Source organism: Telopea speciosissima, chromosome 5 (genome assembly GCF_018873765.1).
Source record: "Telopea speciosissima isolate NSW1024214 ecotype Mountain lineage chromosome 5, Tspe_v1, whole genome shotgun sequence".
In the NCBI taxonomy this organism is placed as follows: Eukaryota; Viridiplantae; Streptophyta; class Magnoliopsida; order Proteales; family Proteaceae; genus Telopea; species Telopea speciosissima.
In genome coordinates this window covers 8,575,384-8,599,800 of record NC_057920.1, presented here as the reverse complement: position 1 = coordinate 8,599,800, position 24,417 = coordinate 8,575,384, and the positions used below count along the sequence as shown (strand labels likewise).

At 39.0% G+C, this 24,417-nt stretch overlaps 1 protein-coding gene and 1 pseudogene across 2 annotated transcripts; one reads left to right on the top strand and one right to left on the bottom strand.

Annotated features, from left to right (window-relative positions):
* The first annotated feature begins 628 nt into the window (after window positions 1–628).
* On the top strand, window positions 629–8,522 carry LOC122661293 (phosphatidylinositol transfer protein 3-like). 2 transcript variants are annotated; one of them, XM_043856647.1, is made up of 6 exons: window positions 629–761; window positions 2,378–2,478; window positions 2,912–3,088; window positions 6,478–6,576; window positions 6,710–6,955; window positions 8,034–8,522. In XM_043856647.1, exons 2-6 carry the CDS (start codon window positions 2,416–2,418, stop codon window positions 8,334–8,336), a joined length of 888 nt encoding a protein of 295 aa, XP_043712582.1. In that variant the 5' UTR covers window positions 629–761; window positions 2,378–2,415; the 3' UTR covers window positions 8,337–8,522. The 2 variants fall into 2 exon arrangements, with proteins under 2 accessions (XP_043712582.1, XP_043712581.1); XM_043856646.1 differs by having other exon boundaries at window positions 629–765; window positions 2,381–2,478.
* A 1,395-nt stretch (window positions 8,523–9,917) lies between these two features.
* On the bottom strand, window positions 9,918–13,163 carry LOC122661292 (annotated as a pseudogene).
* Window positions 13,164–24,417: the final 11,254 nt, after the last annotated feature.

The following is a 24,417-nucleotide window of genomic DNA, read 5'->3' as shown; positions in this document are numbered from 1 at the left end:
TCATACAATCGCACACAAAGATTTACATTGTTTGGCACGATTGGCCAAATCCACGATTAGATAAGTTCTGTTTCACTATCAATAGAGAAGAATTATCGGGGAAAAAAAAGGATTACAAGTATACAACCACTCCCTATACAGACAATTTACCTAAATTCCCATATAACCAAAGCATTCGGACCCTAGCGTTTGTTAATAGCCCTTTGGAATCCACCCTTATGCAAGCGAGAGAATACGGACAGCCAAAGAAATCGAATAATTCACTTCCCCTTTGGGTTCATTAATACCCTCTTAGGTATTTTGTATTTTGAAAAATACCTTTTAAGATCCCATTTCCTTGGTCGCCAGTAGGTAGCAGGAATGACTGTGGTAGCAGCAAAATTTCGTCCAACAACCTGTGCGTGCTATCCCATTGGCTTCTTGGATGATTTTGCCAACCGTGAGTAATTCGCTATCTGTCAACGAAAAATTGATTCCAAAAAGAAAAAACAAAAAAAAAGTCCCAATAAAAAAGCAAGTTCCAACTTCCAAGCACAGACACGGGGACCGCATGGCTCTCTCGTTCTCGCTCGCTGTCGTTGTGGGTTCATCAGAGAGATTCTAAATGGAAGTCTTGTGAGTGGGAGAAATGGGAACTGGATAGAACAAAACGGTGAAGTCAGCAAAGTCTTCATTGTAGAAGAAGAAGACTTTCATTTCTGCCCTAAACGATTGGAGAAGACCTGAGGGCTCGCCATCTTTCTAACACTCTCTTCTGCTCCCCAGGTAATTCCAGAGGCTCTCTCTCTCTCTCTCTCTCTCTCTCTTTGTATGTTTGTGTGTGTAGGGAAAAATGAAACTAGTTTTCAACTCTTAACTATTTTTTTTTTCTGTAATTCCTGTGAATTGCGGTGGAAATTTTGTAGATCCTTTTATAGTTCAAAGTTTAATTATCATTACATTCCTCTTCATCTATTATTTATTTGCAGATCTTAATCTGCAAGCTAGTGTTGATTTAACGTTCATGCGGATCTTCTCCGATCTTGTTTTCCTAATTTGTTTATTTGGCTTTTTATTTTTATTTTTTTTATTCTTCTTTTCCACCTCATGTTTGACTCTATTTGATTACCTGTTCTGGTCCAATTGACTCTTAGTTTACTTGTTCTTCTCTAATGGACTCTCTATTGATTTCCCGCTGAGAGGTTCTCGGCGAGCTTTCCTGTAACTCTATAGCAGTGAAATAAGAGTTAGGAGTCTGTGTGTTGCGGTATCATGAATTGCAAATTGTTTAATGATATGAATGGATGGGAATAATGATAGCTTTGTTCACAAGAATCCAATGTTTCCCTTAGTACTGGGTTAGGCCATGTGGTTTTGATGCCATTGTGCTAAATTGATTTAAATACACCTTGTTTGTTGGTGGCAAATGCAAAATAAAATAAAGGGCTACTTGGTGGTGTTTCCTACGCCCTCTCACAGGGCACCGTGAGATGACGCCTCTGCCCCCTTGGTAGATACTCAGGCATGCTCACCCATTGGCCCAGACGCTTGTGTAGAGACCATGTGACCAAGTAGAGATCTCTTGCCCTAAAATAAAATGTCTAAGTTTTGGTCAGAAAGGGGCAGCCAGGTATAAATTGAAAGAAACTGAACATGCCCTGTTGTAGGTGGAGGGGTCCTTTGTAGTGAATATTTGACTTGGTGTGTTAAGAAATCTTCTCTCTGATTCACTTTTGATGAACTTTGCTTTTCATCCGTTGTATTGGGGGAAATAAGTATCTCACATTTCCAACTGACTTCACCATGTATCTATTTGACCACTCCCTGTTACATGGGCCAATAAGGGAGTTTAAATGAAAAATTGCGTATGCCTAAGGCTAGACTTGGCAGGTATTAGCTCTTTATCTCTGCGCGCAGTTCTTATAGCATTATCAATTACTTTTGCAATGGGATAGCTTCGCTGAGTAGGTAGACATAGTTAGTTTCTTGAGGTGAGGGCACTTGCTACTGAAGACAATTCCAGATTCAACACAAATCACATTCAGTGCAACCTGCTGGTGGACTTTTTTGTGATAACAAATATAATCTGTGTGAAATGTATTTGTTTAGTTAGGAGATAAGACACATCAAGAGAACTTTGTACTTTAAACCATACCAGATAGTTTTCTTCTGATCTTTCAGAGCAGGGATTTAGGTTTTTTCTAATTTGACAAAAGAAACTTGAAACTTATAAATGCATACAGGCTGTAGAAAATTCTTCAGCTTGTCAACTTGGATTAATAGGTGTTTTTAGGCCTGTATTTGTTTGTCTATTGTGTCTCAGTTTCTTTCTTACAAATTGCTTGTAATTCTCTCATGATCATGAATATTTAATGGTCTTATACAAGATCCACTGTCACAGGTCAGATAATATTGCAGATTGAGAAAGTAGTCACCATGTTTCGGTGGATGTCTTCTCATAATTCTGAGGAGAATGATTCTGTGCAGCAGGATGTGAAGGTAATCAGAAATTCAGATAGAAAAGATAAGATCACAGAACTCTTTAATTGTTTGGCTATTATATGACTCTGTGGTATGATTGAAGAAGGTTAAATTGTCTTTTTGTTGATAAAAACTTAAAGAGGTTAATACATCATTGGTCCGGGCATTTTTTTATGATGCTCATTCATTATAAATGAATATGAGACTGTCCATCAATTGGCTTGCAGGCCTTAGGGAATAGCCGAACTATCCTCCACATGATAATGGAACACTGCATATATCCCACCTCTGTAGTTTTTGGCGCATGGTGGCTGAAGCCACGTGTACTCAGTTGCACTTTTCAAAGCCTTATTTTATTTCTTATGTAAACAAAACTGTATCACATTTTTCTTAAGATAAACTATCAAGACTCCTGTAAATAAATGCCACCTTATCCTGATTCTGCTGACAGGTCAATGAACTAAGGACTGCTATCGGGCCACTATCAGGACGTTGTTTACAGTTCTGTACTGATGCATGCCTAAAGAGATATTTGGAGGCTCGGAATTGGAATGTTGACAAGTCAAAGAAAATGTTGGAAGAAACTCTCAAGTGGAGGTCATCCTTTAAGCCTGAGGAGATCCGTTGGGTAAAGAAGATTGGCCCTTGCCCTGATATTTTTTGGAAATATTCAAAGCTTAACTAATTGTTTTGATCCTATAGTTTTCTTTCCTTTTCTATGTTCTTAATTGTTTAATTTCTCTTCCTAGTCTATAACATGACTCTTTAGCATTGTTTCACAAAAGTTGGATCATGTCAGACTACTTGGTCCAAGCAGTCCGAGGCCCAGCCCTTTTTAAGAACCTTACTTCATACAGATGAACATGAAATGTCTTGTTTTTACAACAGCTTAGTAATTGATTTGATTCATTTTCTTCTACAATTTTCAATGGTTTCATGTGGTGCGAAGGCTTTACAAGCATCGTATAAATGCATTTATAGGTAGAATTGGAAGAACTCTTATTGGATATGTTGCAAGTAGCTTGCCCGGGGGGGTTGTAAAGTGCATTTCTTACAGTAAAGTATCTTTATCCTTGCCGACCACCGACCCCAATTATCTGAAAAAAAATCTGTTCTTTAAAAGGAAAGAGAATCATGCCTCTCAATTTAACAATCAGAAAACAAGAACAGCTCTACCGTAGTTAAAATTTTGAAGCCACGGATGTGTATCAATAAAATCTAGGTGCAACTGTCTATTTGTTAGCATGTAGCTCAGATGCGTATGCCAACAAGGACACTCTGTACAATTTTTTTCTCTGAAGTTTGTCAGTACTTTGTCGAGGTGCCTACATTTATTTGAAATGATGCCAGAGCATCTCAAGCTTCAAACAATCCCCCTCCCCATCAAAAAGTCTACAATAAATTCGAGGGAGTTCATGCGTTGAACAAAATGGCCAGTTTTTATTTTTAATTTTTTTTAATTTTAAGCCATTACATAATATATCTACTTTACTTTTCTTTGGAGCTGCTTTTGAAAGATCAAAACTTGCTTGTTCAGGGTGAATTTGTACCATTTGATAAGACTGGTCTTTTGAATTTTAATCTGGATTGAGAAAGTGTTGACCAATTTATGGAGAGGGTGTTACTCTGTGACGAGATTTGTACTGGGGAAGTCATTTAATTGAGTTGGAACTTTATTTTGAGCTTATTTCTTTAGTCAGCAATCATTTGATCACTAGTTATACTGCTGCTGTTTTGGTTGTTCTAGTTGCTGCTTTTACTATATATTTTTGCTTTTTTTTTTCCGGGGGGTTGGGGGTAGATACTGCTTTCTATTTGAATGGATCTGTTTTTTTTCTTCTAATTTTTAAACTAAAATTTCATTCCTTCTCTTTGGAACTCATAGTTTACGTAGCATTAGGGCATTGTTAGCACTCTATTTTGCTAAGGTCTCCATGTTGTTCGCAATGCACTTTTACATATTGTGTAGGAAATCATTAGGTGCATTGGTCGTAGTATTTCTACCCTTGTAATGGTTGTGTGTGGAGATACGGCCACTTATGTAGTTCTTCCCCATCTACCTCCATGGTGGAAAAAGCATAGTTGGTCAATAAATGAGCATGCATGGTGATGTGGCCATTAACTGAAACGGTATGATTAGCCAATCCTAGCTGATCATATCGTTTCAGTTAGGGATCAGTCAGAAAGCTCTGATCCCTTGATCCTTGATGTGGTTATCAGGAGTAGATCTAAAGGGGACAAATCACTATTGTTTATAGACCAGATGCTACAGATGCACTCAGATGAGATGTTCAAGGTAGATGGTTCTGTTCAATCTGATGAGAGAGTTTCCATACTGCTTGCTTCTACCTTGATTAAACTACTTAATCACCACAGCCTCTTGAAGCTGCAGGGTGTAGCTTGCACGAGATGCCAGAAGAGTTGGCAATCTCAATTGATCAGAGTTACCACCTGGGGCTTAAGTGCATTGATAATACAGAGAACTATACCTGGAAACATTGCTTATCCCTGTTGGCCCAAGATTCCGCATGGAGCAACTTTTGAAATTAAAGTCAAACTGTCCCTTAGAATTGGAGAAAAAAGAGGCACCTTTGGGGGCACAAGGAGAGGAACAATAATGGGCTAGTCTCCCAATGGAATTTTAGAACATCCCTATTCAACTGGCCAGTGAACAATTGTGATGACAATCTTGGCAGTCCTGGAAAAGTTTGAAATTATGCTTCACATATTGACCAGATTCATTCTACTAAAACACCAAAGAGTGATTCTTCTGGCTGGGTAATAGTTTCTCCAATTGTCATGCTATTTATTGCTTTCATCACTTAGTATCACTGCCTGTTGGGCTCAGTTGGGAATCTCCATATCCACTTTGATAGGAAGGAGTTGTTTCTTTCTGTTGCTCTATCCAGGCCTGAACTCCTTCATCATATGGTAGACAAACTACATTCTATTGGATAAACTTGTCCTTTCTACTATCCCTTGCCTCCAAGATTCTTTGGATTCATTCTGATAGTCACTGGAGTTTTGAAGAGTGGCATGTAATAAACTAGCTAGTCTTAAACTTTGATGAGGTTTATCCTACCTTGTAACGATATGCAATGTCACTCCTCCCTCTCCCCTTTTTCCTTGCACAAGGTATGTTTCCTTAGCTTTCAATCAGAAGATCCCAAAAATCAGCTGACCTAGCACTATAGGCCTGAGATGCAGTCTCGAATTATTTGGTGGCTGACCTTCAACCTTATTTGACAAAGAGATAGTTTCTACTGTTGGTGTGTCTGTGTTATGCCTGCAATGCTACTTTTCTATTTACTCATTGCTAGGAAGCCTAGGATTTGTATTATCTCAAAGCACTTGGCCTCCAAGATTTCTGATTCTTATGCTTCGTAGGACAAGACAATGTTGCCGGTGAACTGAAAATGCAGCCAAGAGCCACCCCTGACTAGTTTGATAGGTTTTGCTTTAGTGATGAACCTACTTGGAATGTTCGGCAACCACAGTCTGCAGGCAGGGTCTGCCTTGCCTCTAAACATTCTTAGCTTGGAGAAGCCTTGCAGATAAGTGAGCATATGAGATGCATGGTGCTATCCATCTTTCCCATCTAGATCCTAAAGTGTCCTTCTACAAAAAAAATCTAAGAACACCTACTAGGCCTGGACATATAGGCTTTGAGCCTAGATCAATTTTGAGCATCCTTTTTCTCCCTAAGATCCTCATATCCTGTAGATTCATTTCCCGTAAGGATGGCCAAGTTCATCTACCCTAGTTGTTTTTTCTTATAGAGCTCATGAATGGGACTCATTAATTTAGGGCCCACTCCTTGCCAGGTGTCTTTCAAGTGCATCCTTCTGTTAGAAAAGCATCCTACCTCTTGTAGTATTTGATACCCCTCTCTCCTGGTAGTATTCGATATTCTGCTGGATATATTCTGTATCAGAACTTGTTTGTACTTCCCATTTGAATTCAATTAATGAAATATTGCACATTTGCACTTGTCCTGAATTTGAAATTCATTGTCAGCATGAAGTAGCAATTGAGGGTGAGACTGGCAAAGTATACAGGGCAAATTTTCATGATCGGGTTGGGAGGACCGTTCTTATATTGAGACCGGGAATGCAGGTTGCTCTCTCTCTCTCTCTCTCTCTGGCATAATTTGATTATTGTTTATGAAGCATGAATGCAATTGTGTTTCATTCTGGAAATTAGCCCTTTCGGTATGATCTGTTCTTTCCCTTTTCTTGCTTTGGGGCAGAACACACAATCACATGACAACCAGATGAGGCATCTAGTGTACTTGATCGAGAATGCTATCCTTAATCTTCCGGATGATCAAGAACAGACGTGTTGGTTAATAGACTTCACTGGCTGGTCATTGAACAACAGTGTGCCCATAAAAACTGCCCGAGAGACTACCAATATTCTACAGAATCACTATCCTGAGCGGCTTGCCATGGCATTTCTCTACAATCCCCCAAGAATTTTTGAAGCATTTTGGAAGGTATGAACTTTTAACTCAATTCATCCCTGAGTGCCTCTTGTTTCTTTGGTGAATGTGAACAGAAATCTTGAAAAACACATATCCTTATGTTACTTTTTAAACTGAAGATTAGATTAATGATCCATTTGGTTAGAAGTGAAGTAGAATTGAAATTATAACAATACCAAAGATTTTTTATTTTTTGTGGTAATGACCGAAGATTTTTAATCAATTCAATGAATATGTATTTCTAACTAACTCAATAACATATTGAATATAGTAACTAAATTTTACTTCGCTTTCAACCAAAACATCTTTGAAAAAATATCTTTAGCCTCCTATCTTCTCTATGTTGTGGGTCTCACATGTTTCCTATCACCTCACATCATTCCAACCAAACACCCCAATTAAGAGTTTCTTTTACCTTTATTGACCTTCTACTTTATTTCTCTGTACTTCTGAAAATTTTATTTTTCTTCACTTCGCATGTAATCATGCCCTAGGTTGTCACATGGGATGAATTTTTTTCATGCATGTGGTCTTCATAAAAATGGAACTCGTTTTCCGTTCTCGTCAGGTATTAAAAAGAAATGGCTTCATTTCATAAACCTGAAATGAACTTGTTTTTACCTTCTATTGAGAAGCAGGACACGATTGGTCCAAGCATCACTTGTTTTCTTCTCTCTCTCTCTCTCTCTCTCTCTCTCTCTCACACACACACATACACACACACACACACGATAATTAACACTCAAGGCCAACAATGAATATGACCTGTATTCTAATGACTCGAGCTGTAGATTGGTTTACTTAATTTCTTTGTACTGCAATGCAAGTCTCTCTGACTAGATAATCCTGTAGTATGTTGGACTTGGAAAAGAGAAGACTCCCTTATCGTAGGTCCCTTTTTTTTAGTGCAACACGGAAAAGAATTCTATTTTTGTCATCCCTATAGCTTTCCATAGGCTTTTTTTTAACGCATGGCGTAGCTAGGAAGGTGAAATCACCAACTCCTTAATGTGCTTATGAGTTGTGTCATCATTTTCGGCTTGCTGTTCTAATGCAATGAATTAACTATGCTCAACTTCTGTCCATGCAGGTTGTAAAGTACTTTCTGGATCAAAAAACATTCCAGAAGGTGAAATTCGTCTACCCCAATAACAATGAGAGTATGGAACTCATGAAATCATATTTTGATGTGGATAATCTTCCAACAGAACTTGGGGGGAAAGTCGACTTGCAATACGACCACGAGGATTTCTCAAGACTGATGACCCAAGATGATATAAAAACTGCTACCAAGTGGGGATTAGGCAATGGAGTTCCCAAAATCAACAATGGGTGTTTGGGAGCAGCAGACGTGGCTCCAGAGCCCGTGCCTCTTGCCCCGCCAGCCAGCTGAGGGAGCCCATCCCAACCTTGGAATACAGTTATGACGTTATGTCTGAAACTACAGTATTATCCTATATGTACTAGCCACCTTTTTTAAAGGCTTGGGTGGACTCCTGATGATCCCGAGTTAATTGCTATACGAATCATATACGAATCATGTAACCATCTTACTAACAGAAGCTGGAAGAGAATGTTCCATTTCCTGGTCATAAACAATTGTATTGTTGGGAACGGATATGTCCATTTATTTGTTAGCTCTTAAAGATGAAAAATTATAGTAGCTACATGAGCATAACGAAGTTAATTTCTTTATGGGAGAATGTTTTCTGTGCTGCAGCGCAGCCTGTGCAGGGGGGCAGGGTGGTCATTGTGTCTCACCCCATGTGGTTGGGTTCAGGCTGAGCTTCGGCACAGAGAACAGCGCCCCTTTCTTTATTGTCATAAGTGTCACAGGCCCGCCAACAAAGGCCATGGGCCAACTTCCATTGTGCAGAAAGTCTAGATATTTGTGGAGAAACTTCCAGGAGCAAAGGCTCTGGAGAACACTTGTATATGTATTCACTCAAGATCTCTTCCTTAGTCCCTCAAGAGTAGTAAGGCTGACTTAGCGCTACAACAATGCTAAATGGTGGCACAGTTGACTTAGCAAAGACTAAAAGTGTGTAAACGAAGTTTTAGAGCTTCAGTTATGAGGGAGATATGCTTGTGGAATCAAGACAATCATGTCAAGCTCAAAGGTACAAGACGTGATGGTAAGCAAGCAGACTCAAGGAAGGGCGGCCAATCCCAACACCGGGAAGCGAAGGGGCAAAGAGTCCCTTGAAGTTGGAGGTGCTATGGAGCCACGCCGCTCGGGTGAAGATGGTGTCGATGTTGATCCCCTTCCATACAATCGTGGACTGAGTTAAGTAAGCCTCAGAGTGAATTGTGACTTGCATTAAGCTAATGTTCAAGTGAACCTTGGTGCAACGGTATGGTTACTCCATTGTGACCAAATGGTCATGGGTTTGAGTCTTTGAAACAGCCTCTCCGTGAAGTAGGGGTAAGACTGTGTACATTATGACCCTCTCCAGACAACGCAGTGGCGGGAGCCTCATGCATTGGGTACGTTCTTATTAAGCTAATGTTCCATTGCGCATATTGGAAGCATGTTTGGATGAATGCATATGTTGCTCCGAATGGGTAAGGCTGACCTTGGCTAGTCATTAGTCGAACATAAAATGTCCATGATAATATGCTTAACTTATTTATGAGTATAAATACTAGCTCTGGTGCATTAAGATAACAGACCTATCAACCTCTAGACCCATTTTTTGGGAGGTAGGGGGGATTGCACTGAACATTTTAGATATGTAGTTTGAGACCTCTTACCACAGCAGAAACTTGTTACAGCCTCCCTTATCATTATTGCGAGATCAGCAGAAGAAACTAGGCACCTGCTTTTCAATCCTTGAGTCCTCCCTCACACCTTGATCCTTCCACTTTTTGACTTCCTTATGGTGGGTTCATGGTGGTTATGCTTAACAAATCTCACTACATACAAGGGAGTCAAAGACTAAAACATGCATGCTCAGGAGATTAGCTTTTTTGGGGGGAGGTTCCATCAAAAAAATTTCTTCATTGTCATAGTCTTGTTTGGTAAATACATCAGTTCACAAAAACATACAGAGCAACAAAGGACTGAATCAAGTACTTAGTAATCATAATTAAGTTAGCTTCCTGGGAGCCTTTTTCATTTATTTTTTTTTGGGTTGGGGGTGAGGGGGGAGGGGTGGGGGGGAGGGAGTAGAATGAAATTGAATGAACAATTGGGTAAGCCTAAAACTACACTAGCCGCCTTTTGAAGTTTCTGGTGGTTGCTTGATATGTGCGAACCAGCAAACCTACTCCTATTCCAAGTCCCAGACACATGCCGAGGCCGATCCCTACACCTACCCTGACACCAGCATTGAACCATGAGAGTTCACCTTCATCACTTTCCATGTATTCCGCCCTTGAGTATGGATGGTTATAATCTTCTAAGCTTTCTGGCTTGTAATGATATTCTACCATCTGCAAACAAAGGAAAGGGAATGGCAAGTAGGATGAAAGTTAAAGCAGGTTCTGTAACTAATTTATATCAATTCTCAAACAGAAAATTTAGCAGGTTCAAGATAAAATATTACTGGCCTTGAGCTATAGAGGTAGGACACCAAAATCAGTGATTTGGATAAACCCATCTTGCAAGATAGAGGTTCTTAGGTTTAGCATTATTAATTTCCATCATATGAGAAATGGCTATAGAAACCATCACACACCGCGAAGTACATCTTCAACTATGGATAAAAGAGTTTGAATTAAATTGTGTAAGTATGAAGTCCTGGTTGAGTAATTTGAAATGGGCCTAGAAACTAATATGTGAGAGAATACTAAATTGTAAACTCATTGGGACAAGTTTAATGAACATATTAACCAACAATATAATTTGATCATTTTTTAGCATCAATGTAGGTTCACAAAATTTTGGTTAATTATACTGTATTGCCCGGCTTGTACAGGATTTATTTATTTATGTTCTATCAGATGGCCAAAATTCAGCAAGAGTGGTGTCAAGGAGATGTAAACGATGTGATAAAGGCAGTAAGTATTGGCCACAGTGTGCATGAGAATAATTGGAGAACCAGAACCAGGGAACACAGCACTCTGAAAAGGACTGGACTAAACCATATGTTTTAATCACCACAACAGCAAGGAGACAAAAAAAAAATTAAAAAATGAAAACAAAAAGCCAGCTCACTTGATCTTTTCTGTAATTTTCTTTCAACAAGCTTGGAGTTTAGTGGTACCATGCCAAAGAACGAGTTGAAAACAACTGGAAGAAGATTAAAAGGCTGAAAAGGGTAACTTGAGGTATCTTTCAAAAAGCCACATCTCTCCATTAAAGTCCTTCAGGGAAGTGGAGGTAACTCACGGCAAAAACAAGGTGAATCCTTATCTCTTTCATTGAATTCTTCCAAAAGTTTAGTAGGGTATATACTACTTTCCTTGCACAGAGATTAATGTTATGCAGGGATGAGATGAAAGCAAAATACTCTAGGCTAATTGCAAATGAATGAAAGATAGGGATTTAAACCAAAAAGAAAAGGGAAAAGCAAAATAGTTCAATAAGACAGTTCTGTCCGAGTGTAGTGGATCATCATTGAAGCAAGGTGCCACAGGAGGGAAGGGTAAGGTTGTATTGTTCCATAAGTTAAAATATGTACCCTGCCCATACCCTTCTGATCTCTGACCAATCCAAAAGATAAGTTTGCTCTTTTCTTCTATCAAAGAGGATATATCCATTTATTTGTCCTTATATAGAACATAAAGTTCAATGTATGTTGAATGAGTAGCTGATTATGATAATTTTACTGGTACTACTTATCTAGAAAGATTTGGGATGTATTCTATCCTAAGTCTATCCAATTCAATTTCTAGCAAGAAACATCCCCCAACCAAAAGCAGAGAAAGAAGAGACACTTACTGATATTCATAGCAAGAAGTTGGATTTAACAAAGGTGTTAATGTGGCACTGAAGCAATACATGAACCCACTACCCTCAATTCAAAAATGAAAAATGCAGCTCCTCTGATTGCTGGGAAATTGGCACAAGGTAATTATCTTCAATTGGAAGGTGGCATCTAGGAATCTAGTGCCTGAAAAGTGATTTTCCAAAAGACAGTTTCTATCACCTTCTACCATTAGAAGAAGAAGGAAAGAAAAACCCGCTCTCTATCTCATTTTCAGGCAACCACCTTTCTTAAAAGAGAAAATCTCATTTTAATTTTACAATCCCCAACTTCATCAATTTAACTTCTCAAGCAACCAGGCAGGAAAAGAGTAGTACCTAACAACACAATACAAGAAAGGAAAAATGAAACCAAAAAATGAATCTAAAGACAAAACATTTGGGGTTACTTAGCAAGTACCTGGTAGTCAAGTTCAGATGGATCATCTTTCTTGCCTTCAGTTGTCTCATACTCAGGGATTGAATCCAACATCCCCTTCCTAGTGTGCTTCTTTCGAATACATAGTTGCAGAGTTTTTGTCAAGATGATTGGAGTTCCTGAGAAGCAACCAGCCACATAAACCTCAATGGTTGGAGAGGGTAATTCAAGACCCATGTGTTGTTTTCCTTTCAAGAAGCTTGTGCCTGAAACCACATGAGATTGACAACTCATGCTCCATCGCTTGCAATGGTTTTTTGATTCTCCCCCAGTAAAGCCATTGCCATTAGACATCTCCAAGACCCCAGAGAGTATGAGATCATCTGTGTCGTAGACATCAAACTGCACACTCCCAGTCATCCTTATACTATCTGTGCTCACAAATGTAACTTCCTCAGATTTCTTATCGACTCGATCCCTTCTTAGGGAGGAGACACTTTCTGTATAGATGCTGCTTTTCACATTGTTAACTTCAAGGAGGGTGTCTGGGTTCAGTGTGATATGATTGAGTTTCAGATACTCAGGGGTCGAATCATCAACTTGACAATTGCTAATCCTCACGTAGAAGACCCTCAGATCAAACCAAGGCGTCGATAGCTTACTGCAGGTTTGGTAAAGGGACTGTCTGATGATCTTGCGACCAGGATCGGCCTGTTCATCATCGTTCACTGTCTCATAAGAACAATCCATGGCCTTGAAGTTTTAGTCCTCGACGTCACTGAAATCTTTCTACACCTACAGGGATTCTTACTTGGGTAAAACCATCTAACAAACAATTAGAAGGGTGGATGAAACCTGTACAATCACAGACAACATGTAAGAAATACTAGTAAATCTATAGATAGCATTTTGATATGGAAGGGAAAAAACCCAAAAGAGAATAAACCCAGAAGCAAAATGTCAAACACAAATTCAATACCCAAAAAGAAAAAGTGCTCCCCAAAAAAGAAAAGAGAAATAAAAGAGGAATCCCAAATCAAAGGGTATGCATTATGCAATCCATCAACTACAAGGAAGCAAAGTTAACAGAAGGATTTCTGAGTTACATATGATGCTGAAAACAAATGAAACAGAGTGCAGATAAACATAAACAAGACCAAATAAAGAGACAGAGAGGGAAAGGGGGAGAGAAAAATCCTATAAACATACAATGAATTTTGGTTTTGAATTGAAGAAACCAAGCAGCACCTCCAGCGAGCTCAGAATGGAAGAAAAGAAAAAAGCTTATTTTTATCTCTTTCTGATACAATTTTAATGCCAAAATGAAAGTAAAAAACCCTGCAGATACCAACAAATAGCGGGACGATAGCACAGAGTCACAGAAGCAGACAAAAAGCACACACACTCGCACACTTCTTTTGATTGGGAATCATGTCGAAGCATACAAAATTAAAAGCATCTCTTTTTATAACCATCTATAAATTAATTTTTTAAATACCTACTACCAATATCATCATTGACGGGTTTGAAACGCAGGAAGAAGGGATTGTGATTTCGGAGCAATGGTGACCAAGCAAATTAAAATCAGACAAAAATGAGGTATTACCCAAATTGCTCCTGTCCTCAAAACTCATGAACCGAGATTCTCAAGAGAGAAAAATGTAAAGGCGATCAAAGCCCACAACTTCTCTTCTTCTCTCCACCTCTCCTTTTGAACTTGAAGAACAGATGGATGAAGCCAAAACTTATAGCCTAAATTCTTACATCCGTGGATGGGGGTCCATGGCTGGGCGGCCTCTCCCTCTTTCTATCGCTGCGAAGAAAGCTGTGAAGACTGTTGCTAACCTACTTGTGAGGGGTCTTATCCACAGACAGAGAGTTCACGTTCACGAGGTGGATGTCTTTGAAAGGGACCCCAAAGCTTTTGAGGAGAAAGATATTTGCCTTAGTGGAGAAGCACAGGACAAGATACTGTATCTAGACCCAGGAATTAGTTTTCTTTCTTCCATGATTCCATCTCTCCATAAACAGGAACAGTAATAAAGAACCTGCTTCTCCCCATTTCGAATTAACAAATAAACGACACAGTAAAGAAGGAAGAAGGAGAAGGAGAGAGAAATGGGGAAGAAGGGTATTGCCGAATTGGGTAGTGTTTATTATGTCAAAAAGTGAGCTATAATTAACAGAAATTCCCTATAATTTTGCTGAAGTTGTGTAAGTAGTTAGTTGTGTACTTCTCTACTACTACACTCTCTCTCTCTCTCACATTCTCTCTCTATTCAAACTGTCTGACGCCCAACCCCACCGGTTTCGCTGCTGGGTTTCTGCATCTGAAAAGACTTTTTCGAGGTTTGCAACAAAAACAGCTTACGGCACGAGATCATCATCTTCCATACATCCCAACGGCTATGAGTCACTGGACACATGACACGTGGTAACTGAGTTAGCAACCCTCATTTGTTGTTTTTCTTTTTTTGGGTCAAGTACACGTACCCTTTAATGCATCTAATATTCTTTGTACCGCTTAAGTTTCCGATAAATCCACGTACCATTTCCGTTTTGTCCCTTAATGTCATTTAAGTCCACATCAAGTGTTAAATGCTATAAAATAATTAAATTACCTTTTTTTTTTTTATCTTTTCTAAATTTGAAAAAGACCTAATTGCCTCAACCCATTTGCTAAATTTTGAAAAAACCCAAAATACCCTCATCTTCTTTTACAATGTAGATACTTAATACTACTATCACCACCACCACCACCGCTCTCCACCGTGCTTCTATCCGCTTCCACTTCTTTTGGCAGAATCGTCTTCAATTCCTCATTCTCGCCGTGCTTAGTGCTTGCTCCACTAGTACCTGTCTCAGCTTCTGCATTAAGGGGTAAGTGGCACTGCAAGGATCGTCGATGTAAGCGAACACATATTCCCGATCTACCACCTTGAGTAGATCCTTCTCACAGAACCTTGAAGGGTGAAGGTCTCCGTTTAGTCCCATGGTTAAAACCCTCTTCGCTGCTTGACTCACCGTGTTCTTCACTGTATGCCTCAAGTTCTCCTCCAAGTGCCTCAGATCTATGGCTTGGCATAACGCAACCAAGAATGTGTAGGACATGAGCTTCACAGAACCTTTCTTCTTCTTTTCTTTTTTTCAATTTACCCTCTCCCATCTTACACACACACACTCTCTCTCTCTCTCTCTCTCTCTCTCTCTCTCTCTCTCTCTCTGTGTCTCTGTCTCACCGTCTGGAGTGCTTCAACAGATTGTGGCATAAATCATGCATTCAACACATTGAACAAGGGAACATTTTAATTTTGTAAGCTTTTGCAAACTTTGCATAGGCTATTTTACATCTTCTGACATTCGGGATCTTTCTATTGATTTCCTTGGTGGGGAACAGCAAAGCAAATATAGAAGGGGATCTAACCCTGTTTCCCCAACTTCCAAAGCACAAACCAGCTAGAGAAGCACTCGCGAACTTAACATCTAGAATTTTTAATTCCCATTAATTGTATCATTCTTCTCTATATTCTAGATCTTCGAATCGGCTCCGTGGAAGAGATAAGTGACTTTGGCGAAGGTGGAGGAGTTAGGATCCCACTTGGTGATGATGGATTTGGCCTGTTCCAGGTTCTCTTCCATCATGGATTCGGAGAAGGTGTGAAGGGGATTTGGAGTAGGATTCCTCGGCTGAAATTTCATGAGAATCTGGCTACAGGTACAGGAGAGAACTCATCTTTGATCTGCTGCTCTGCGCTCTGGACATGGTTGGTTACTGGGTTGGACAGGAATTGAAGCTCTGAGCAGTAAGAAGCCATGGCGATCTCGGCACCCTTGAACCCGTAGTCCAAGCTAGGGTTCCGGCCACCGGAGAGATTGGAGGGAAGACCATTGTTGTGGAAATCGTTTACCAACGGGGAACATGATGATTTGGGGAAGATGAGGGCATTTTGGTCTTTTCAAAATTTAGCAAATAGATCAGGGCAATTAGGTCTTTTCAAAATTTAGAACAGATAGAAGAAAGGGTAATTTGGTAATTTTTTAGCATTAATACCTGATGTAGACTTAAATGGCATTAGGGGGGTAAAGTAGGGGTGGTACGTGGATTTATCAGAAGCTTAGGGGGGTAAAGTAGGGGTGGTACGAGGATTTTTTAGCATTTATTCTTTACCCTTTTTTTTTTCTCTTATCTGCAAACGTTTAAAGGGGCTAAACTATTTTTTTCTGGGGGGAGAGGGGGGATTGACAACATTAGCTGGTCCCATGTGGCAGGATTTCCGCCTTTCCATGTAGGTGCAGTGGTCATTTTTTGAGCATAGTCAATAAAAAAATATTTTAGATTTCATTTAGTTGACGGATAAAATGGGATAAGAAACTTATGAGGATAGGTCCCATATATTGTGAGTTGGGTTGACAAGAAAACAAAAAAAAAGGAAATAATGAAATATGTATTTTGTAGTAGGGTGAGATTTAATGGGAGAGATAAGAAATGGACATAAGGTAAGATTCCATAAGAAAGAAAGGAAACACGAAAAGGAGAGAGAGACTCACAAGTAACTTTTCTATGAATAGTACCAAAGTATAAATGCATTTCTATTTGAAAATAAATAGAGTGGAAAAAAAGTGGGTGCCACCTCACCAGAAAAGAATAAATGTATTTAATGAGTTTGTCCAAAGTTTTCCATCCTATCTAATCAAATAGTCACATTTGTGGTAGTTTGTGAGAAACAAGTACATGTTTCCCACCCCTTTTACTTTTTTCACTTTTCTTCGTCAAACAATTATAGTAAGGTTTTCTTGTATAACAATTCACTATTTTCAACGGGACAGTGTTTGTCCATGTCATAGAGTATCAGACAAGAATATCATTAATACAATTTCACTTCAAAATGAGTAGAAGAAGTAATTAAAAGTAAAACTACAAAAGAAGTCATTTTGTATTTTATATTCATCTTCATTTGACAGCATTTAGGTAAGTTTACTAAAACTTTGACTGAGAGTTTGAACAACTTTCTTTGCTTACTTTGGATTAAAATTTGGCCATTGAAATATATGTGCGGTCCTCTTATCAAATGGATTCACTCATGTATTGTCAAGTGACAAATAGTGAAACATTATACTTTACCAAGCTTAGTGATGCCTAAGAGGACCCAACCATTTATTACTATTTGAAGAGAGAAGAGTCATGCCCAAGAGGAGGTTTGGATTAAATATGTAAAAGAAAGTATTTGATTGATTTTGAATAGGGTAAATTACATTGCAACCCCCTGAGGTTTGGCCTAAATATAATGCGACCCCCTATATTTCTAAATTATACACCTTGACCCCCTGAGTTTAGGTTAGTTGTTACAGTCACCCCAATCCGTTAGAACATTTCCGTTAGTTGTTGATGTGTTGGCCATTGATGCTTTAAAATGACAAATATACCCCTAATGGGATGTGAGCTTACAGTTTGCCCATAAGGCATCCGTAACTTTACACCCCCTTCCCCTGCTACTCGAATCAGTCGCAGGTTTAGGGTTTTGACGATTTGCCTCAAGCCATCTTCAATTCCCTCTCTGCTACTCGAAGGCATGATAAGGAATATTTATTTTAGGGTTCTCAAGATGGCGATCTGCTATGATTGGAGATCCTTGTTGTTCTTAGGGAATTAGGGTCTGTCATTTTCTTGGTTCTGAGAACCTTACAATGAGGGTAGATTTGCTTCTATAATTGACTAGATCATCATGTCTTCTCTTTTTCTTTCTTTTTTTGAGTAAATATCTAGTAGACCCCCTGAGGTTTGTTGACCTATCTTGTAGCGCCCCCCCCCCCCCCCAAAGGAACTAAAACCTTACTTACGGACCCATATAATGGATGGAATACTCGTTCCGTCATAGGCCACAGTTAAGTGATGATGCCAGCATTTTATGTCCCAAAAATATCCTTGTACATGTTTAATGAAAAATTACAAAGTGGAATTTATAGTTATATCCTTATATCATCTTTAACCTTAGAAATCAATCCATGTACACCCGACCGTTGCAAAGAAGACCGTTGGAGGAGTTGCAGGCGATGCGATGAAGCTCAATCTCTATTTAATAGCATCTGTCCATGTGAAATCTGGAGCTCCTCTATGTTAACTTCATCCCCATGTGAAATCTGAAGCTCCAACTTCTCTCTCTGTTCACTGAAATTCCGATCACCAAAATTCTGATGACAGAAGAGGATGGGAGAAAAGGCTAACAACTTCTGTTAAACAGAGCAAAGTTCAATCTTTGGTCCATGGTAACTAACGGATTATGAGGAAGAGATGAATAATGAAACAAACTCAAGACATTTCTCCACCGTCACTATTCGAAAACAAAGAAAATGGTACCTTTGGTGGGAAAAAAATGGTTTCTGTCAACCCGCATTTGAGAAGTAAACATAGGAAACCCCAACCCTTACCAGTCAGAAAACCACAAGAATCTCAGAGAACACCATTGATGTGAAATACTTTCAAAAACGAAGAAATAAAGCTGAAAATGCCAAAACCTTTGAAGAGAATTTAACATTCAAGCTACCTACCGAACTCATTCTTGCGTCAAAGTTGAGAAATCTCCCATAACTACATCGAATTTATGCAAACTACTTCAAATTTCTGAAAACTATTCACCCACCCCCCCCAAAAAAAATTTTCTAAAAATCTTCACAGATTTCAGTCCCCCGCACGACAAAAACAAAAAAAACGAACTAAAAACAAGAGATCTACACGACTATACCTCAAACCAACACGGTAAACAAGACAAACCTCCATTTCAAAACCCCCATACAAGCTGAGATCTTCAAGCCAAAAAACCAGATCATAACAAAAAGATAAGAAACTCAGAAACTAATTTAACTAAACATTTCCCTTGCCAACATAGATCAGATCCTTCCCTCCTCTCTTTCTCTTCCCCTACCGGATCCCAATCCTCGTTAAATCCACTTGACGAATTTATAAAATACTAATATTCCTTACCATTAAAATTGATTCCACGTAGACAAAAACTCGGCTCCAAACAATTATCCCTTCAGCCTAAAGGGGTGTTTGACTGTTCTGTTCTATACCGTTCTGCTCCTACGGAATTTGCAGAGAGCACTTCCAGTTCAGCACAAAGAAGAACCAATACTAGTTGCGACTGTGACGACTGATTTCGAACAGAGAAATTTAGGTATGGCAAAGAAATGAAGAAGATGATGGCTGCAATGGTGAAAATGGTGTTGTTCTTCTCTTTCAAACGTGGCAGAGGAAGAAGAAGAGGAAGAAGAGTAAAGAGGAAAGATGATGGATTAGGGATGAGAAGGGTAATTTGGACTTTTACTTTTTTATGGCTTGCTGACATCATCAATTGACTCGTTGACTATAACGGAACGAGTATTCCGTTCGTTACATGGGTCCGTAAGTAAGGTTTTAGTTCCTGGGGGCTACAAGATAGGTCAACAAATCTCAGGGGTCTACTAGATGTTTACTTCTTTTTTTGTTTGGCTGAAAATCATGTCTTCTTTGGACTCTTGCAGATTTGAACCTTTTGCAAGAGAAACCTGCTTTAACGCTTTTAGGTTAAACTAGAATAGCTTGCGCAGAAACCTAGGTTAATCAATTTGATGGGTTGCTAGAAGCCTTCAGTGACAAGTTTCATAAATCCAGAAACGTGGATTTCTTCCAATGTTATACAAGGCATATGCTATAAGACTAATCAGGTATACAGAAATAGAAAAATACCTATTATCGCACAACAGTTGCAGAGATAAACGAACCAGAAAGGAAGAAGCTCGAACAAACAGAGTTGAGTCGTATCTGAAAGATACTTTCCTTAAGGATTTAGATGCCCCCTCTTCTCCAACGGGGTTGACCTTGCACCTCACCCTCCAAGATAAATACAACTCCTAAACGTATAGGTTGCAGAACCTGATACGAGTACTGTGGTTACCAAACGGCTATACTAGCCCTCTTATTATTTAAATGAAAATACAGTAAGTACTTGTCTCTGAAACGGACTGTTGCAGAGACAACACGTTTCTGTTGTGTATATGAAATGCAGGCATGACATGGTGTATATATAATGCTGGAGTACCCTTTCATGAAGGGATACACCTGTATGAATACAGATGATATATGTACAGGGGTGTAACTTTTACAAGGGAGGTGTGACCATATGTATACCCTCCACGTACAGGGAGGGGGTGTATCTATTCATATACATGTACGAATAGACACGTATGGTTTAACCGTATAGATGAACCACGGGTGAACCAAAATGCAAAACTTCTACTTATTAAAAAATAAGGTTTTGCCCACACCCACACCCACACCACGACCTCGGCCTCGGCCACGGCCCGGCCCTGCTTGGCTCGGTGTGCAATTCAAAAGCACCCCAAGGACCCCCCACACACTAGAGAGTAGGGTGATCACCTCTCCAAAAGGCTCACTCCTTAAGGAAACAATCCTATATATATACCCCTCAAGTAACTCTCCCACAACCAATATGGGATTATTCTTGAGCTCAATTATTGTCTCTTGCATACAAAAGAGCACAACAAATTCAAACAAAATATTAGAGGGAAATAAAAAGGAAGGAATGATCAAAAGACACATATTTTAAAACTTTGTACCACATGACTCTAAAAGTACTTTTTTGAAATAGTACAATGACAAAAAAAAATACTTTTATAAAATAATAATACAACAATTCCCCCACAAGTTCCAAAATATTGATACATAACGAGTGATAAGTATATTAGACATAGTAGGACACATCGTTGCAGGTATCTTCAGGACTTGAACCTACACTAGGTCTGATGAGCTACGCTACGGAGTACGGGTGAAGTCAGACTTCTTAAACCTTTCCTCATCGGTGTAGCCGACTAGTTCACCAGCCACATCCCACTAGTCGACCGTTTGTGACATCCCTTTATAAAGATAGACATTTTTTAACTGGCATTGTCCCCTATCTTAGTCTCATAGATGTTTAGAGAATTCGCCTATAAAACTCTCATCGACAGGCGGCCTCACATCCTACATCTATTTAGGTCAGTCCATAGTGTGCACCACAGTTAACACACCCCCACATTACATGAGATCCGACTTGATTAAGAGTCTATAAAACTCATCCTCCTTTCTTTGTGGTGATACTACTTTTCCTATCTATCTAGAATGAGCTAAAATGTAGTAATACTAGGTAGGTCATCTAGTGATTTCGTTTGTACCCTTTGAACCTAATTTAGGAATTTACCTCTTCACATAGGTTGGGTGTCCGTCACATGACCTATGTCACAGGCCTTAAGCTCATTCCCTTAGATGAATCATGAATTAATTTTGTTTGCAACAGTTTTGTGAAAACGTCAGCTAAATTACTTTCAGATTTCACAAAGTCAATAGCTATTGTTCCTTCATTAATATACTGCCTTACAAAATTATGCCTTAGGCGGATGTGGCGCCTCTTTCCATTGTACATTTTATTCTTAGCTTTAGCTATTGCCGCTTGATTATCAAAATGAAGTGATATCAAAGGCAATGGTATTGGCCACAATGGAATATCTGCCATCAAAGTTCTGAGCCACTCTGCTTCAGTTCCTGCCTTTTCCAAAGCTATAAACTCAGCTTCCATGGTGGATCCTGTTCCATAGGATTGCTTTACCGATTTTCACGAAATTGCTCCACCTCCTAGTGTGAAAACATATCTACTAGTTGCTAACGTTTCTTTGGTATCCGAAATCCAGTTAGCATCACAATAGCCCTCTAATACGGCTGGTTTTCCGCTATAGTGAAGACCATAGCCTATCGTTCTCTTTAAATATCGTAATAGTCTTGTCATGGCATGCCAATGCTCTATACTTAGATTATGAGTGTATTGACTCAATTTTTCAACTGCTAAAGCGATATCTGGTCTGATGCAGTTCATTAGATATGTAACTGAACCAACATTTTGTAAATATCTCTTTTGGGAGACAAGTTCCCCCAAATTCTTTTGTTAAAAACAATTAATGTCCAAAGGTGTTTTAACCGCTGATAAATCATAATAATCATACTTCTTTAGTATGTTTTCGACATAATGGGATTGGGATAATATAATCTCCTTCTCTTTTCTGATGATCTTAATTCTAAGAATTACATCAGCCTCTCCCATGTCCTTTGTATCAAACTTAGACATTAAGAAACCTTTAGTTTGCTTTACAATGTCTAAACTTATTCCCATTATCAACATGTCATCTACATAAAGTACGATGAACACACATTTGCCTTTATAGAACTTGCTATACTAGCACCTATTAGCATCATTTATGACAAAATCATTCGATATAAGTACCGAATCAAGTTTTTCATGCCACTGTTTTGGAGCTTGTTTTAGTCCATAAAGTGATCTAACCAACTTACACACCTTGTGTTCTTGTCCAAGCACAACATAACCTTCCGGTTGCTTGATGTATATTTCTTCTGCCAAATCGCCAATTAGAAACGCTGTTTTCACGTTCATTTGGTGTATAACCAAATTATACATAAACGCAACAGTCATCATTACTCGTATAGTAATTATTCTTGCTACCAGAGCAAATGTGTCAAAGTAATCTATGTTCTTCTTTTGTCTAAAGCCTTTTACTACTAAACGGGCTTTAAACTTATCTAGTGATCCATCTGGTTTCAATTTCTTTCGAAATATCCACTTAGTGTCCAATACTTTGGAACCTTTAGGTAAGTCAACTAATATCCATGTGTGATTGGCTAGAATGGAATCTAGTTCACTTTTGATGGCCTCTTTCCAGAACACGGCATCTAAAGATGTGACCGCTTCTTTATACGATAAAGGATCCTTGTCTAAAAGATAGACAACCCAATCACCATCCGAAAAAGTAGCTTTCTTTTACCTTTTACTTTTCCGTATTGTCTCTGCAACAGTCCGTTCCAGAGACAAGTACTTACTGTATTTTTGTTTAAATAATAAGAGAGCTAGTATAGCCGTTTGGTATCCACAGTACTCGTATCAGGTTCTGCAACCTATACGTTTAGGAGTTGTATTTATCTTGGAAGGTGGGGTGCAAGGTCAACCCCATTGCAGAAGAGGGGGCATCTAAATCCTTAAGGAAAGTATCTTTCAGATACGACTCAACTTGGTTTGTTCGAGCTTCTTCCTTTCTGGTTCGTTTCTCTCTACAACTGTTGTGAGATAATAGGTATTTTTCTATTTCTATATACCTGATTAGTCTCACAGTATATGCCTTGTATAACATCCTATATGCAAGGTAGGAACTTACCAATCTTTGGTGATTTCATCAGTTCTCTGTTTGTTCACTGAATCTCATGCTGAAATTTGCTAGATTCCACGTTCGTGGTGGTTAAGCCAATGAAATCCCTATAAAATATGAAGCTTGGTGATTTGAGTTGTCGAATAATTAATCTTTTGAAGTTTGGGTAATGTGGAAATCTGACGACATTTTCCTATTTCAACATTTGCTTTGATCTCTTAAGTCTATGAGAATGTTTGATTTCCTGCCTTTTTTGCTGAATATTTTGTTTTTATCTAGGTGGGATTGCTAAATGAGGTTCCTTTTGATATGGGTTTCTCTTGAAATCTCATCATAGCGGTGGGCTCATTGACAAGTGAAAGATTTCATCATTTTTTCCTCAGTGAGTGATGGGTGATTTTGTTGATATTTTGATTCTGTGAAATGCAAAAACGGAAGCTTACGACAGACAAGAGAAGAGAGGGAGAAGAGAGGAGTACTTGAGATGAGGGAGAGAAGAGAGAGATAATGGCAGGTGGAGAAGGGCATACCTGTGTGGTGAAGTTGCAGGTCCTGCGAATTCGGAGAAGATAAGAGCAGCTTCGGTTGTGAGGAAAGAAGGCAACGGTAAAGAAGGTAAAGAGGGTTTGAATAGGGTTTTTGGTAATAAATGTTAGAGGGGCAAAGTTGGTATTTTACATTTTATTATTAACACCGTCCACTTAAAGGTGCCAGCTGTATAATTTAGAAACACAGGGTCTGACTATATTTAGGACAAACCTCAGGGGGTCACAGTGTAATTCATGGCTTAAACCTAAACCTATCTATCCAATCGTTGGTTGGGACCACCACATCGTCTTGCTATGTGACTCAGAATAGTGGACCATTATGATAAACTTATTATAAAGGTTGTGTAAACAAATCCAATGTTGTTAAGCTTATCAAAGCAGACCATCTTCAATATTG

Bases quoted from the DNA above. Each gene is read 5' to 3' on its own strand.
- LOC122661293 (XM_043856647.1), top strand. From the start codon at position 2,416: ATGTTTCGGTGGATGTCTTCTCATAATTCTGAGGAGAATGATTCTGTG. The intron at 2,479-2,911 runs GTAATCAGAAAT...TTCTGCTGACAG, and splicing joins CTGTGCAGCAGGATGTGAAG to GTCAATGAACTAAGGACTGC. The intron at 6,956-8,033 runs GTATGAACTTTT...CTGTCCATGCAG, and splicing joins TTTTTGAAGCATTTTGGAAG to GTTGTAAAGTACTTTCTGGA.